This window comes from Propithecus coquereli, unplaced genomic scaffold, assembly GCF_000956105.1.
Source record: "Propithecus coquereli isolate 6110/MARCELLA unplaced genomic scaffold, Pcoq_1.0 Scaffold153, whole genome shotgun sequence".
In the NCBI taxonomy this organism is placed as follows: domain Eukaryota; kingdom Metazoa; phylum Chordata; class Mammalia; order Primates; family Indriidae; genus Propithecus; species Propithecus coquereli.
The window spans coordinates 6,505,888-6,521,043 of NW_012139747.1; the positions used below are offsets into that span (position 1 = coordinate 6,505,888).

Genomic DNA, 15,156 nt, shown 5'->3' on the forward strand with positions numbered 1-15,156 from the left:
ACTGTTCGGAAAAATCTGCAGGTTCCTTTTCCACCAGAAACTGATGATTTACGGTTCAAGTTGATTTGAGTGAGGCAGATCTCTCACATACAGGTCGGTCCATTCAAACTACAGCCATCGCAGTTTTAGCAATCTGAGTTTGATCTTCCCAGTGCTGAAGGTTCTGGTCATAAGAGGCTATTGAAATGTAAATTTATATTAATTACAATAAAATAAAATATTCAATCAGTTCCTCAGTCTTACTAGTCATTTCAAGTGTTCAATAACCACATGTGGCTAGTCGATACCATATTACACATCATAAATATAGAACATTTCCATCGTCACAGAAAGTTCTAATGGAAAGCACTGCTTTCAGCTACAGAAAGCTGATATCTAATTAATGATGGGTAATAAAAAATCATGACAACAGAGAACACCTTCTGTGACAACCTCACGTTAGACTCCAGGAGGAGTTTCACAGGGCTATTTCTTTAAAGGGTCACTAGGCATAGGCTGACAGCACACAATTGAGTGACAGTAGCTCTGTAGAGGTCCAACATGATGTAATATATGGATATGTTTAAAGAATCCGGAAGAATAAATGGACTAATGTTCCTCCCTTCACCTAGTCCCACAAGTCTACTTTTCTTCCAATTGCACCCCCTCTAAATGAAACCCAAAGACATCAGAAAAAATGAAATAGGAAGAAGAGCAGAAATTACTGAACTAGAAAACATACAACAGAGAAGACTCTAATAGAAGTTGTTTTTTGAAATGAGTAATCAAGAAGAAAGAAGAAAGACACACCAAAAAAATAATACCAAGGAGGAAAAGGGTCAGCACTGAAGATTATATAGATATCAAAGACATCATAAAATCTTATCTTTAACAACTTTATGCAAAAAAATGTAAATATCAGAAGAAATGAACTAATTTCTAGAACCAAAACTGACAACCAAAAACAATATTGGCCAGGTGCCGTGGCTCACGCCTGCAATCCTACCACTCTGCGAGGCCCAGGCAGGAGGATTGCTTGAGATCAGGAGTTCGAGACCAGCTTCAGCAAGAGCAAGACTCCCATCTCTACTAAAAATAGAAAAAATTGGGCAGGTGTGCTGGTGTGTGCCTGTAGTCCCAGCTACTTGGGAAACTGAGACAGGAGGATCACTTGAGCTCAGGAGTTTGAGGTTGCTGTGAGCTAGGCTGACACCACTGCACTCTAGCCCAGGTGACAGAGTGAAACTCTGTCTCAAAAATAAATAAATAAATATATAAACAAGTAGCACTACATCAAACTAAAAAGTTTCTGCACAACAAAGGAAACAAACAACAAAATGAAAATGCAACTTATGGAATGTGAGAAAATATTTGTAAAGGATATACTTGATAAAGAGTTAATATACAAAATATATATGGAGCTCCTACAACTCAATAGCAAAAAACAAATAACCCAATTAAAAAATGGGAAAAGGACCTGGATAGATATTTATTCAAAGAAGACATGCAAATGGCCAGCAGATATATGCAGAGATGTTCAGCATCATGAATCATCAGGGAAATGCAAATCAAAACCACTTAATATATCACATCATACCTGCTATTATCAAAAAGTCAAAAGATGAGTGTTGCTGAGGATGTAGAGAAAAGGGATCCCTTTCATACTGTTGGTGGAAAAGCAAAATATTCCAGCCATTATGGAAAACAGTATGGACATACCTTTAAAAATTAAAAATAAAACTACTATATGATCCAGTAGTCTCACTTCTGGATATTTATCCAAAATTATTGAAATCAGTATCTCAACAAGATATTAGTACTTCAATATTTGTTGCAGCACTATTAACAATAGCCAAGATGTAAAACAATCTACATGTACACAGACATATGAATACATTTTTTAAATGTGGTATATTCATACAATGGAATACTATTCAGCCTTTAAAAATAACGAAATTCTGCAGTATGCAACAACATGGATGAACCCTGAGGGCATTACACTAGGTGAAAAAAGTCAATCACAGAAACATAAATACTTCATGATTCCACTTATACGAGGTACCTAAAATAGTCAAATTAATAGAATCAACAGTGGAATGGTAGTTGCCAGGGGCTGGGGGGCGGGGGGAATAGGAGTTACTAATCAATGGGCATAAAGTTTCAGTCAAGCAAAATAAATGAGCTCCAGAGATCTGGTATACAACATTGTACCTATAGTCAACGACAATGTATGATACACTTAAAAATACATTAGAGGGTAGACCTCATGTTAAGTGCTTTTACCACAATAAAATAAAACTTGAAAAAAGAAGGAATAGGAAGTCTGAAAAACAAACCATTAAATAAGTTTACTAAATGGTAAAAATCCCCCATAGCAGAAAACATAAATCCACATATTTGTAGAAAAGTTCAATCAAATCTTCAAGGAACAAACCATTTCAATCTTACATAAAATCATCCAGAGACTAGAAATGACTATTTATCAATTCAGTCTTTGAGGCCAATATGGTCTGAGTGCTCAACCAAATGAAAATTACTGGCCAATCAAACTCACAAATTAGATGGAAAAGTCTTGCACAGCATATTAGCAAACTAAACTTAGTAGTATATAAAAAGATTATACACCATAGTCAACTTTGTCCCAGAAATGCAAGACTAAAAATGAGAAAAATCTATAAATCTAATTCACCCAATATCAAATTAAAGAAGATAACCATATGATTATCCCAACAGATAGAAAAATATTTTTATAAAATTCAAGGCCTACTTATTTTTGAATTTTTGAATTTTAGCACACTGAGAATATAAGGGAATATCCTTAACAAGATAAAGTGTAGCTATTTAAAATCCTATTGTATACATCATTCTTAAAGGTGAAACTCTTAAAAGCATCCTTTAAGACCTACAAAAAGAGGACATGGATGACCACTACACTGCTTCTATTCCACAATGTGCTAAAGATCCTAGCTAGAGCAATTAAGTTAAAAATATAAATTTAAAGCATTCATAATTGGAAAAGAAGGCACAAAACTATCATCAGTCAAAGATGATAATTACCTACATAAAAGGCAAAAAGAACCACATACAAATTATTGGAAATAACAAGAGAGTATAGGAATGTGGCTGGATATAAGATTAATATATAATATATATTATATATTTGTACACCAGAAAAAACAGAAAGAAATATGATGTTTAAAGATATAATTTACAATAATATTAAAAATATAAATAATATTCTACCTGCATGAAAAATATAAACCTTTCATGAAAGATATTAATGAAGATCAAAATAGGTGGAAAACTATATACCAAAAACAATATTAGGAAGATGTCATTTTTCTTAAACTGATCTGTAGATCCAATGCAATTCAAATCAATATCCAAAATAGGTCTTCTGAAGAACTTGACAAGCTGACTCTAAAATTTATATGAAAATACAAAATCCTAAAATAATACAAAGTTCAAGAGATTAAGTGTGACTTTGGAGCAGGATATCCAGTGGAGTGACACAAAGAGCTCAGAAACAATCCAACATATATAAGCAAAGTCACTTTATGATTGAATAAAAGAGGAACTTATTAATAAATAGGTCTGGGACTATTGAAAAATGAAAAAGGGGCCAGGCATGGTGGCTCATGCCCAAAATCCTAGCACTTTGGGAGGCCAAGGCGGGAGGATTACTTGAGGCCAGGAGTTCAAGACCAGCTTTGGCAACATAGCAAAACCCCATCTCCAAAAATATGAAAAAAAAGTTATCCAGGCTTGGTGGCACGCACCTGCAGTCCTAGCTACTCCAGTGGCTGAGGAGGGAGGATTGCTTGAGCCCAGGAGTTCAAGGTTATGATGAGCATGATCGTGTCACTAAACTCCACCCTGGGTGACAAAGCAAGGCAAGATCCTGTTTCCAAAAAAAAGAAAAGGAAAAGGAAAAAGAACGTTTATTTCATGCCTTACCAAAAAAAATAAACATCAGGTTGTTTTAGGATGCAAATGTGGACCAAAATTTCAAAACCTTTAGAACAAAACAGAGCCAAGGTGTCACCATGTTCATAGACCGTATAACATAGTGTAATTAAGAACATAAACTGTGAAGCCAAGTTCAAATCTTGTCTCCACCACGTAATATTATAAATGGGTGACCTTGGACATATAGCTTAACTTTTGCCTCAGTTTCTTCATCTGTAAATGATAATGATAATTGTACCTTCATGAAGAACATATAATTAAATGATTTAGCATATACAAATTACTTAAAATGGTTCCTGGAAAGAAATAAGTACTATAGGGGTTTAACTAACCCTATTACTATTATTGCTGTGCTTATTACATTCTTTCTAGTGTACCAAGATCAGTTTCTTCTCTGCTATCAAAAGGCAAAGAAGGGAAAGGAAGCAATCCTTTTTCAATTCTTTGCTCTGATGGCTCAACCCTCTGTGGTTAAATATATGCAGAAGCTCTGATCCTTAAGTTTCTATGGTTTCTAGATGAACATGGGACTCACTATCAGGGGTCTAATCAGTGTGGGACCTTCAGCTTCATGGCTGGGTACCCAAGCACTCACTGTTCAACTGAATACCTAGTAATGGCCAGTCTTGGCCCTTGGGGTAGGTGGGCTCAATCCTCTCAAGTATCAAGCACAAAATATAACATCAGTTGAAACCAAGACTATCCTGCCTGCTCCTTGCTGCACCATGAAGACTGCTGAGCTGGGATTTCTTCTAGGGTTCTTCATCTTCTACTCACTGACTACCCCATTATCGGGTGGTATTAACAGACTTATTGAGAAGATATGCAGAAGTCTCAAAGGTATGAAGTTAAGACAGGAAATAAATCCAATGATAAATTATGAGTGAGGGAGAAGATGTTGGAAAATAATGTGCTATCTAGGTGGTCCAGGAAGGTCCTCCTTCGTCCCTTGACTCAGGGCATTACTTACACCAAGGGTCCTATGGCTATTTGACAAGAAAAAAAAACAGGTATGATGCCAATATGTCCTTTCCAGATGGAGAGCTCTTTTATAGGAGGTCCAAAGGACTAGAAGTATTTTGAATTAGGGGTTTTGTGACAAATTTCAAAGATCCAAGACCATTCAAGGGTATGTATTGGGATGAGAGAGAAAGGGGGTTGGAGATTGAGCAAATTGAATTATTTTCAATATCTGGACTCTGGCACCTAGAGAACACTTGAACATAAGATTCCTGCTTAGAGGAGCTCACAAGGAAAATGTGAAAGGCAGTGAGACTTTCTTCCATAGATAGTGTATATACTCAGCATCCAGAAGAGGAGAAAGTGGCAGAGTCTACACCAGGAGGCAGATACTCCAAATTCTGGCCCTGTCGTTTAGCAGATGTGTGCCCTTGGACAAGTCACTCAACCACTTATCATTCTCTTAGTCTCAGTTTTCCTATCTGTAAAATGAAGATCAGAAAAGTGCCTGCTGCTGAGGGTGTTTGCGAATATGAAATAAAAGCTATACCCGTGACTTTGCCTAAATAGTTTTACCAGAAAGTCAATTCCAGACTGGCTGCTTGAGTAGGGTGGGTTACAATTGCTGAGTTGCCAATACAATCATAATTGTGGCTGTTCCAACCACTTTTTACCCAACTCTTAACAAAAAAAAACTGGGGGATTGCCTCTGGGAAAGCAAGAAGGGAAAAGATGACAGGGCATGGGGATGAACTAACCTTACTCCATCCGTGGTTATGATCTTGGCATGCATCCTGTTTTGAGAACAGCAGCAGGCAGTTACCCGAATTTTGAGGTATAAATAGTACAGTGAGTGTATAAAAACTAGGGCATGAGCATTCTGAATTGTAAGTCCTAAGTGGGCAATGAAAAGATGAGAGCATGGAGAAGCAGGAGGGTACCGCACTTTAAGAAATTGTAAGATGTGGGATGTAGGGGACCTCATCGCCCTGTACAAGCTAGTGGTGGAACCAGCCTTTCCACTGCTCACTACTTCTCCAAGACACTGCTCAAATCACAACCTGGAGTTGTAATCGATTTGCCTTGTGCAAGGGCAACCTGGCCAAGTAACTCTAATTCCAAGAGAAAACCAGATATCTTTCAGTGACCTTGACTATGGGAATGGTTCCAGGCTAACATGAGGAATTTTTAACGATCTATAAAGACAAGCCCTCCTGTCGCGTCCTAACCAAGTCTCCCTGACTCAATGGGAACTTCTCATGCAGATCCCTGTGTTATGGAAATGGATGCTGGCAGCTGCTTTGAAATTCACTTCAGATATTTCTACAACAAAACCTCGAAAAAATGTGAAAATTTTGTCTTCAGTGGCTGCGATGGCAACCTTAACAACTACAAGCTTAAAATAGAATGTCAAGTAGCCTGTGAAGCAGAATACAAACTACAGTAAGGTATCTAATCCTGTCCTTGGTCCTTTGGGGTTGGAAAAGAAGAGGCTCTGAGATCCCAAGACAGAGAAAATTGACCAGGGGCTAACCCTGGTTTGGGGTGGGAAGAAGGCGGGTTGTCCTAATTAAAAGGTTTGGCAATTGGGTTGGCTCTCAGGATCATTCACTCATTTTGCAGTCAGGAAATCAGAAGTCCAGAAAGAAAATAATAACCACCATCTATTGAGCAATTACCATATGCCCAGCACTGCACTAAGCAATTAACATATATTGATATAATTTAAAATTAAAATCATCCCAAGGTAGATGTGTGTCACTATTTTCATGTGACAGATGGGGAAACCAAGTGCAGTAGAGGTAATCACCCACCCCAAGGTCACATTATTCAGTGGCACAGCAAGGTTTGCCAGCGGATCTGACAACCACCCAGTTCTTGATCATCTCATGTGCACATGATCGCCCAAACCAAATCCTTGCCCTCCCAGACCTTCAGACTCCCCAGAGCAGCACGCTGTTTTATACAACCAAGCTCCTCGCCCACACTGAGCCATTTCCCAGTCATTGGAACTAGGTCGATGGAGCCTAACGATGCTGTGGTTTGGCCAATTCCCAGAAGAGTGAGAAGGAGAGTGGCCCTGGGAGTAACTCAAAAGCAGAACTTTCGTTTTGCTGATTATATTCCTAGAATCTTTGCAGTGCCTGGCACATAGAAGGCAATGACTAAGTTCTGAGTGAATGAAACAGTGAGAGAGAAATCGAAGGAACAGGGGAAACATTCAAAGAGAAGGCATCCTCTGGGCTTCCCCTGAGATTAAAAATAAAAGGAAAATAAACACCACGTGTACTCACTATTAAACTGGAACTAACTGACGAGCACACATGTCCACAGAGGGAAGTAAAACTCAGTGGAAACCAACAGGGGGAGGAGGGAGGAGGGGATGGGAGAAAACCCACTTAACGGGTACAATGAACGCTGTTTGGGTGATGGACACACTCATAACCCTGATTCGAGCATTACAAAAGCGATCCATGGAACCAAAAGCATTTGTACCCCTGTAATATTTTGAAATAATAATAATAAAAGCAAATAAATCAATAAACCACTTGGTAGACTCAAAAAAATGACTTATATTAATCCAGAGAGACATTACAAAACTTGTAACACACGGAATTTTTTTTTGCTTAAACAGGAACTGATGAGAGGACGTGAACTCAAGGAACTGCTTGATGCATTGTCTGAAATAAAGATGCAAGAAAATTCAGACCAATTTTGAGAACTTTGTGATGTTTCCATAATCTTTGAAACTTCCATCAGTTTGCTATTTTCCTGGTCCTAGTTTTGTCTTTCCTGGAACATAACTATATGACCATTAAAGTTAAAGAGGCTTCGTGTCAGCCCTGGCTCCTCTGAATTTTTCTCCTCTTTCCTTATTCAGACCTTCAGAGCTGAAATGTCACTGGTCTCATCTGCTAGTCCCTCCCTCACTCCTGTGCCATTCCTCATATATGCACACTTAGCGTAACTTAACCTAAACCATTTCCAGTTTGATAAGCTGAATTTGCACAAGTTTGTATCACCTTCCTTGTCCAATCGGACTGGTTAATGGAACCAAAGTACTAAACCTGTGCTCCCTTTTGGTCTTGAAATCAAACATAACAACAAACTTCACACATGCATAAAACAAGCACTATCTGAATCCTGCGAGGAAATTCTGCAGTGTATCAAATGGCAAGTTTCAGCATCAACCAACATATCTTAAATACAACGGCAGGTAAAATGGAAAAGAGGGAATTTCACTTAATAAGCAAGGAAAAATAGGTAGCATATTTGTGTTATTTCTTGTTAGGCTTGTAGCTGGTTTTAATAACATCTCTCCTTCAATGAAAATTCCACATCCCCCCATCTTTGGCCAGAACTTGTGTTGAGCTGGGTTCTTTACACACTGGGAAACTGAAATCAACAACCTAGACAGAAGAAATACGAGCTCATTGTGGGATTTCCTGGGTAGTTTTTTAGTCTTTCCATCTCTCAGGCTTTCATGCTTTCTAACTTCCATGAAATTTTACCACCAGAGGATGATGTACAATATATGTCCTGGGACTTCAGAGTTCCTTCAGTGAAGCATTAACCATATCCCCCTTTATAGTTGGGCTCATTCCCTTTAGATTTAAAAAAAAAACAAACAAAAAAACAAAAAACACCTTTTCTTGTTTTACCGGGTGCATAAGAATTACCATTGAGGTCACAAGTAGCAGTGAAGGAAGCTGGGGCAACACAGCAAAAAGCAGCATAACTAGGAGTGAAATATGCCCACAGTGAAATTGCTTGGTTCCGGAGAGACCCCTTCTTCTCCCTAATGGAATGCTACCGGGTACGTGGCTGCCTCAAGCATTTCTCAAGAACGTTCGATTATTGGTTTTCTACCAGACAGAGCAGAAAATGCAATCGCAAAAAATAAATAAAGGAAAGTTAATGACCTTCGTGGTTTCTGCCTCATATCTCTTTCATCTAAAGTTTCGCATTCTGTGCCTTCCACTGAAATGGAACGTCTCACTTTCTCCCCCCAGAGGCACGCAGTTCCGGACATTCACCGCCGTATTTCCACACGGCCATAGAGAGGCACTTCATGTAAAACCCAAGGTATCCGATATGCTGAGACATAGTTGATTCAACTCAACATAGCCGAGATCCCCTCCCACTTAGTTCTCGCATGACCCAGGCTTCTCTTTTTTTTTCTTTTTTTTCTTTTTTTCATTTTATTTATTTTAGAGACAGAGTCTCTGCTGCCCAGGCTGCATTCAATCTCCTGGGTTCAAGGGATGCCCCCCACTTCAGCCTTGCAAGTAGCTGCACCAGGAGAGAGAAATGCTGACTCTGTTGGAACCATGGAGCACAACACTTCCAGATTCCTTCCCAACTCTGAACAACGCTCGACAGAGAGAAATAAATACCAAGGATTTAGATTCTACTCTTCATCTGTTGGGTCAAGTTTAAATACTTTTACGTAAATTTACTATGAAAAACACAAAAGCATGAACCATATCCTATTTAGATCCTTATACCCAGAACTCAGCACAAAGTATGGCATGGAGGTGTGTTTGGTAATCGTGTATTGACTGTATTAATAAAGTGGAACAGTACCAGAACTAAAACCCAGATATGCTGAAATGTAACTTCAATTTCTATAACTGAACTACACTTTGCTGTTGTAGCCAGGCCCCTTGAGATGTCAGCACCCCAAAACTTTTTAATGACTGAAATAATGTAAAATTTGACTAGGTCCTTGTTTACTTGCACATGTTAACCACTAGCTTCCTGCCCAGCATCCCTCATTCTCACAATTATTAACTGCTGATGTACTGTTTCTTTGTCAGACAGGAGGAGATAACACCAGGGTCACAAGGACAATCTATGAGTTTGTTTTACGGAAGGAATGAATGTCCCTGAGAAAGGTGCGACTAGCTGCCGATGCCCAGAAGTCCGGTTATTCAAGGTGTCATCTGAGCAACACAGACTTTCCCCTTTGGTACCCTGAAATTCCCCCTCCCTTATCCCCCCACAATTTCATAACACAAGAAGCAAGGAAACATAGGTAGCTTTATTTGTGCTATTCAGTATAAGGCTACAGCTGGTCTTCATGCCAACCCTCTTTCATTGTATACCATAGGTCCCTGCCTTCAACCAGGATCCCAGATAAGCTGGCGTTTTCACCCTGGAGTGAATCAAACCTTCATTCCTGAGAATAAAAGATAGACCTGACTAGCTACTTCAAGTTTCTCTATTTCAGGTATTCTATTAAACTTTACTACTGAATATAACGGTACAACTAAGTGCTCTAGGGACCCCATCTGTAACCTTCACTTTCCCTATGGTGACACATTAACCCTGTTTTCCCTTGATAGTCAGGGTCAATCACTGTAGGCAATGCTGCAGCCCATTTTTCGTCTGTTTTCCTAGCCACATAAGCAGGTCTCACTCTTAGCTCCCAATTCAACAAGAGCTCCTTCCCTTTTGTGTTGCTTGATGGAAGTATTCCTAAGTTGCATACAACACCCACTAAACTAATACTGGCCAATATTCCCCACATTGAGATCTTCGATGTTTTTGATGGTAATACTAATCTTGGTAATTTCCCAGAAATGTGATGTTGCTTTGCATTTCTTATTTTGGCAGAGAGTGAGAAGAGGCAATATAGTCACCTCCACATGGACTTTCATGCCCCCTTACCATCCTAATTTCTAATGTCAAATGTCAATGCCAAGAATTCTACCAATTGCCTTTGACATTCTTAATGCGTAGTGGCTCTGGATAGAATCAAGAGTTTGAGGACTAGCTGGACTTACATAAGATCATTTTGACCCAGAATCATTTATTTTATGCCCTACTTAATCTCTCACCCTAAACTGTGAAGCAAAGTTGCGATAGAGTTTCTAGAAACTTACAATACCTCAACCCATTATTCCATAGTACCTTATGAATTTCAGTAGTTCTTTTTCCCAATATATATTTTCCAAAGAAAGTGAGGTTTTTCTCTAGGAAACATTTAGAAAACACATAGCACCCCAAGCAGTTTGTGTTGTGACAGATATTTCCCTCGAACCCTTTAGAGGAGAGACTACATGATCCAAAAGCAGGTTGTACTGTAACAATGTGGGAAATATTTATCTTCCTTATTCTGACATATGTGGTGGAAGTGTTGATATCCTTCCCAAAGGGAAAAAACAAAAGCTATTTTATGACTGAAACATACACAGACAGATATACTGCTTTTTCAAAATCTGTCTGAAATTACTTTTGTGAACTACAGTGATGTAAGTGATGTTAGGGATGTTTTCTTGTCCCTATAGCTCAATTTTTTGTTCGTTTGCTTGTTTAAGGCAGAATCTCACTCCATTGCCCAGGCTAGAGTGCAGTTTCCCAATCATAGCTCCCTGCCTGGAACCTCAAACTCCCGGGCTCAAGCGATCCTTCCTGCCTCAGCCTCCCGAGTAGCTGGGACTACAGGCATGTGCCACCATGCCCGGCTAATTTTTTCTATATATATTTTTTTAGTTGTCCTATTAATTTCTTTCTAATTTTTAGTAAAGACGGGGTCTCGCTCTTGCTCAGGCTGGTTTCGAACTCCTGAGCTCAAACAATCCGCCCGCCTCGGCCTCCCAGAGAGCTAGGATTATAGGCGTGAGCCACCACGCCCGGCCCCTCAAACTTTTAAATACATTTTACATCTGATCTTTTACTTTGCTCTCTTCTTCTTTTGTGAAATTTTTGGTTAATTAACAATAACTAATAAGTCCTGGGGAAAAAAAGTCTAAGAAGAAATCACAAAGTGTAACAGGCTGAATGGTGACCACCAGAAAAAAAAAAGTCCTTGTCGTAATCCCCAGAACTTGTGAATATGACCTTGTTTGGAAAGGAGGCTTTGTAGATTTAATTAAGTTAAGGATTTCAAGATGGGATCATTAGGATTATGTCTTAAATCTAATAACAATTGTCCTTATATCAGACAAAAGAGAAGACACACAGGAGTAGGCTATGTAAAGACAGAGGCAGAGGCTCGGCACTGTGGCTCACACCTGTACTCCTAGCACTCTGGGAGGCTAAGGCTAGAGGATCGCTTGAGGTCAGGAGTTCAAGACCAGCCTGAGCAAGAGTGAGACCCCGTCTCTACTAAAAATAGAAAAAATTAGGTGGGTGTGGTGGCATGTGCCTGTAGTCCCAGCTACTCCGGAGGCAGGAGGATCACTTGAGCCCAGGAGTTCAAGATTGCAGTGAGCTATGATGACACTTCGGCACGCTAGCCCAGGTGACAGACTGAGACTCTGTCTCAAAAAAAAAAAAAAAAGAGATTCAGCAACATACAAAAAATATTATACACCATCCAACAGAATTTATCCCAAGTATTCAAGGTTATTTGAACATACACAGATCAATGTAATGCACCACACGAATATAACAAAGGACATAACCAACACAATCACCTCAATAGACACAGAAAAAACATTTGACAAAAAATCTATCACCCTTTTATGATAAAAACACTCACCAAACTAGGAATAGAAAGGAACTTCCTCAACCTAAAAAGGACATCTATGAAAAACCCACAGATAACATAATACTTAGTGGTGGAAAACTGAAAATTTTCCCCCTAAAGTCAGCAACAAGACTATTTCCTGGTAAATTTTTCATCTCCTCCATGTTTGATTCTATCCTTTTTACATTTCTATTATTGAAGATGTTTATTTCTTATGTTTTTCTCAGCCATTCTCAGCAGGGTTTCTCTATTTTAGTGGTGTTTTTAAAGTATGAACTTAATTTTATTTGGCAGTTTTAGCGTTTCTTTTTTTTAATTCGTTAATTTTAACTACTATCTTCATCAGTTATCTTCTGCCTATTTTCTCTTGATTTATTTTGCTGTTTTTGTTCCAGTTTCTTAGTTAATTTACTCTCAAATTTTCATATTTATATATTAAAACATTAATAATCATTTATTTACAACTGTTCGTTATAGAGATGCTGATGTCCTGAGCTATAAGTGGTCATGATCCCTAATTGTGGAAGACAGAGGGGAGGCTGAGGTTCATCACTAGGGCTCTGAAAAACCATGGTCTTTCAAGCTACATGGCTGGATACCCAAGAACTTACTGTTCTGCTCACTAGACTGATTCTGGACGCACCAGAACCCTGCCCAGGATTGGGTCCTGCAGAGATAAAATCAGAGATATGGGTTCAACTCCTCAAAAGAGAAGGTGCTCCACACCCAAGATATAGTTTCAGCCTGGTCCAGGACTCTTCCATCTGCTGTCTGCAACACCATGAAGCCTGAATGGACCCACTTTTCTCTGTGGTTCCTCATCTTTTCCATGATCCTCCACACACTTTCAGGGGAAATGCTTCCTCTACCACTCAGAAAAGAATTGTGTGAAAGTGGACATCTTGGAGGTAAGGAAAAACAGGAAGGGCAAACCAGGAGAACACTGTGAAGGAGAAGGAGGTCTAGGCAGCCTGGGTGGTGTTGCTGCCAATAACCAGGATCGAGTCTTCTTTTTATTTCAAACCATATGGCTCTTCTCTCCACGGACTGGAGAAGGAGAAAGACAGAAAGTAGAAGACTCAAGTTTTTACCAAGGGATTTCAGTCCCAGAGGAGTAGGGATTATGAAAATAGGATTGATGTCAGAGGTGTCCAAGAAATTTCTTTATTGGGGTGTTTGTGTGTGTGTGTGTATGTATGTGTGTATAAAATGAATTTCATTTCTATTCAGCACATATGTATAGGACCACTGTGTTATCTTCCACTGATACAGAGATGTAGAGACCATCATTCACATGTGTAGGGCATTCCCGTTCTACTTATTTAAATTATATAATTTGTTCTTGATTCAAATTATAATGAGCATGTAGGAAACACTCAGGAGAAAAGGGGGCAAATTCCCAATTGTGGATAAGGACTGTAGTTGGACTTCAAGAAGACTGACAATATCGCCTTCTTTGCCTCCAACTTGGTCATCATGGCTCCTGCACTAACCACCTACCTCCATGGTCTCAGTCAAACCAGGTGAGTCTGGATGGGTAGGCAAAAGGGCGAGCTGGCTGTAGGCATTTTAAGCCTCTCCTTCAGGGTAGGTGTAGAAGGCGAAAGGTATTTATGGCTTATGTGTTTGCAGAAACTCTGGGCTAGGGGAAAGGTGGGGAGTGAAAGTAAGGGCTTTGAGCTGTGTCCTTGTGGGAACAGATGAGATGTTCAATTCCAGTGACATGGGCAGCGTATGGAGAGTTAGGAGAGGGGACACATTTACTGTGAAGGAGGAAGACTGCAAAGGCTGGAGGGAGCCTCAGGTCTTTCAGCTTTCAGCTCTAAGGTGGTACAGCTACCTTGTTGTCCTTCTCCAACAATTTCTCTGTGTCATTGACCCAGGCTATAGTCTAGAATCATTGCCCCATATCACATATACCGTGAAATTTATGCTTAAGGAACTCTATCTTGTTCCCCAATGACAAAATCGGGTGGATTTACATGGGTTGATGAACTTTAGTAGTTTGAGCCCACGAGGAAAAGAGTGCCAACAGTGCAGCAAAGAAGATCTGACTCTCAGATTCTCGTACACAGAATACTGCAACTATCCTCCAGTGATGGGCAGCTGTAAGTTAATTTTGACCAGATTCTACTACAACACTTTGACATTTTTGTGCGAGCCCTTCATCTTCTCTGGCTGTGGAGGCAACAGAAACAACTTTAAACATAGATATATCTGTGAACAATATTGTATTACTAAACAGTAAGTCTCTCAGTACCTCACCCCACCCCCAATGACACCAAAAACTAGGGGTCATAGTTTTTCAGGAAAAAGAATGTGATAGACTAGGGGAAATGTGCAAGGAGGCAAGAAATTATACCTAGGTTAGGGACAGTCAGTCATAGGCATAAATTTCAGTGTCTTGGATCACTTCGTTCAACAACACTCTTTTGAAATTGTAAAAGTTAAAACCCAGCCAGGCACAGAGGCATGCACCTGTAGTCCCAGCTACTCCGGAGGATGAGGCGGGAGGATCGCTTGAGCCCAGAGTTTGAGACCAGCCTAGGAAACACAGCAAGAGCCTCATTTCAAATTAAAAATTCAAGCTCAGAGAGACTAATGCCTTGTCTAGATTTACTCAGGGGAAGGACATGGATCCTAGCTCTCCACTAGCATCTCAGTAGTACCATGATGGCCTTAGCACTTGGAGATCCTGTCCAACACCTTGTTGTTTAACAGTTAAAAGGAAAGCCGTGGGAATGTCAGGGGAGCAGGGGAAGACAAGGATC

The 15,156-nt window shown here is 39.6% G+C and overlaps 1 protein-coding gene across 1 annotated transcript; it reads left to right on the top strand.

Annotated features, from left to right (window-relative positions):
- The first annotated feature begins 4,673 nt into the window (after nucleotides 1-4,673).
- Nucleotides 4,674-14,633, top strand: SPINT4 (serine peptidase inhibitor, Kunitz type 4). Its single transcript, XM_012640429.1, has 6 exons — nucleotides 4,674-4,788; nucleotides 6,174-6,351; nucleotides 8,922-8,994; nucleotides 13,237-13,293; nucleotides 13,808-13,908; nucleotides 14,513-14,633. The coding sequence occupies exons 1-6, from the start codon at nucleotides 4,674-4,676 to the stop codon at nucleotides 14,631-14,633; spliced, it is 645 nt and encodes a 214-aa protein (XP_012495883.1).
- Nucleotides 14,634-15,156: the final 523 nt, after the last annotated feature.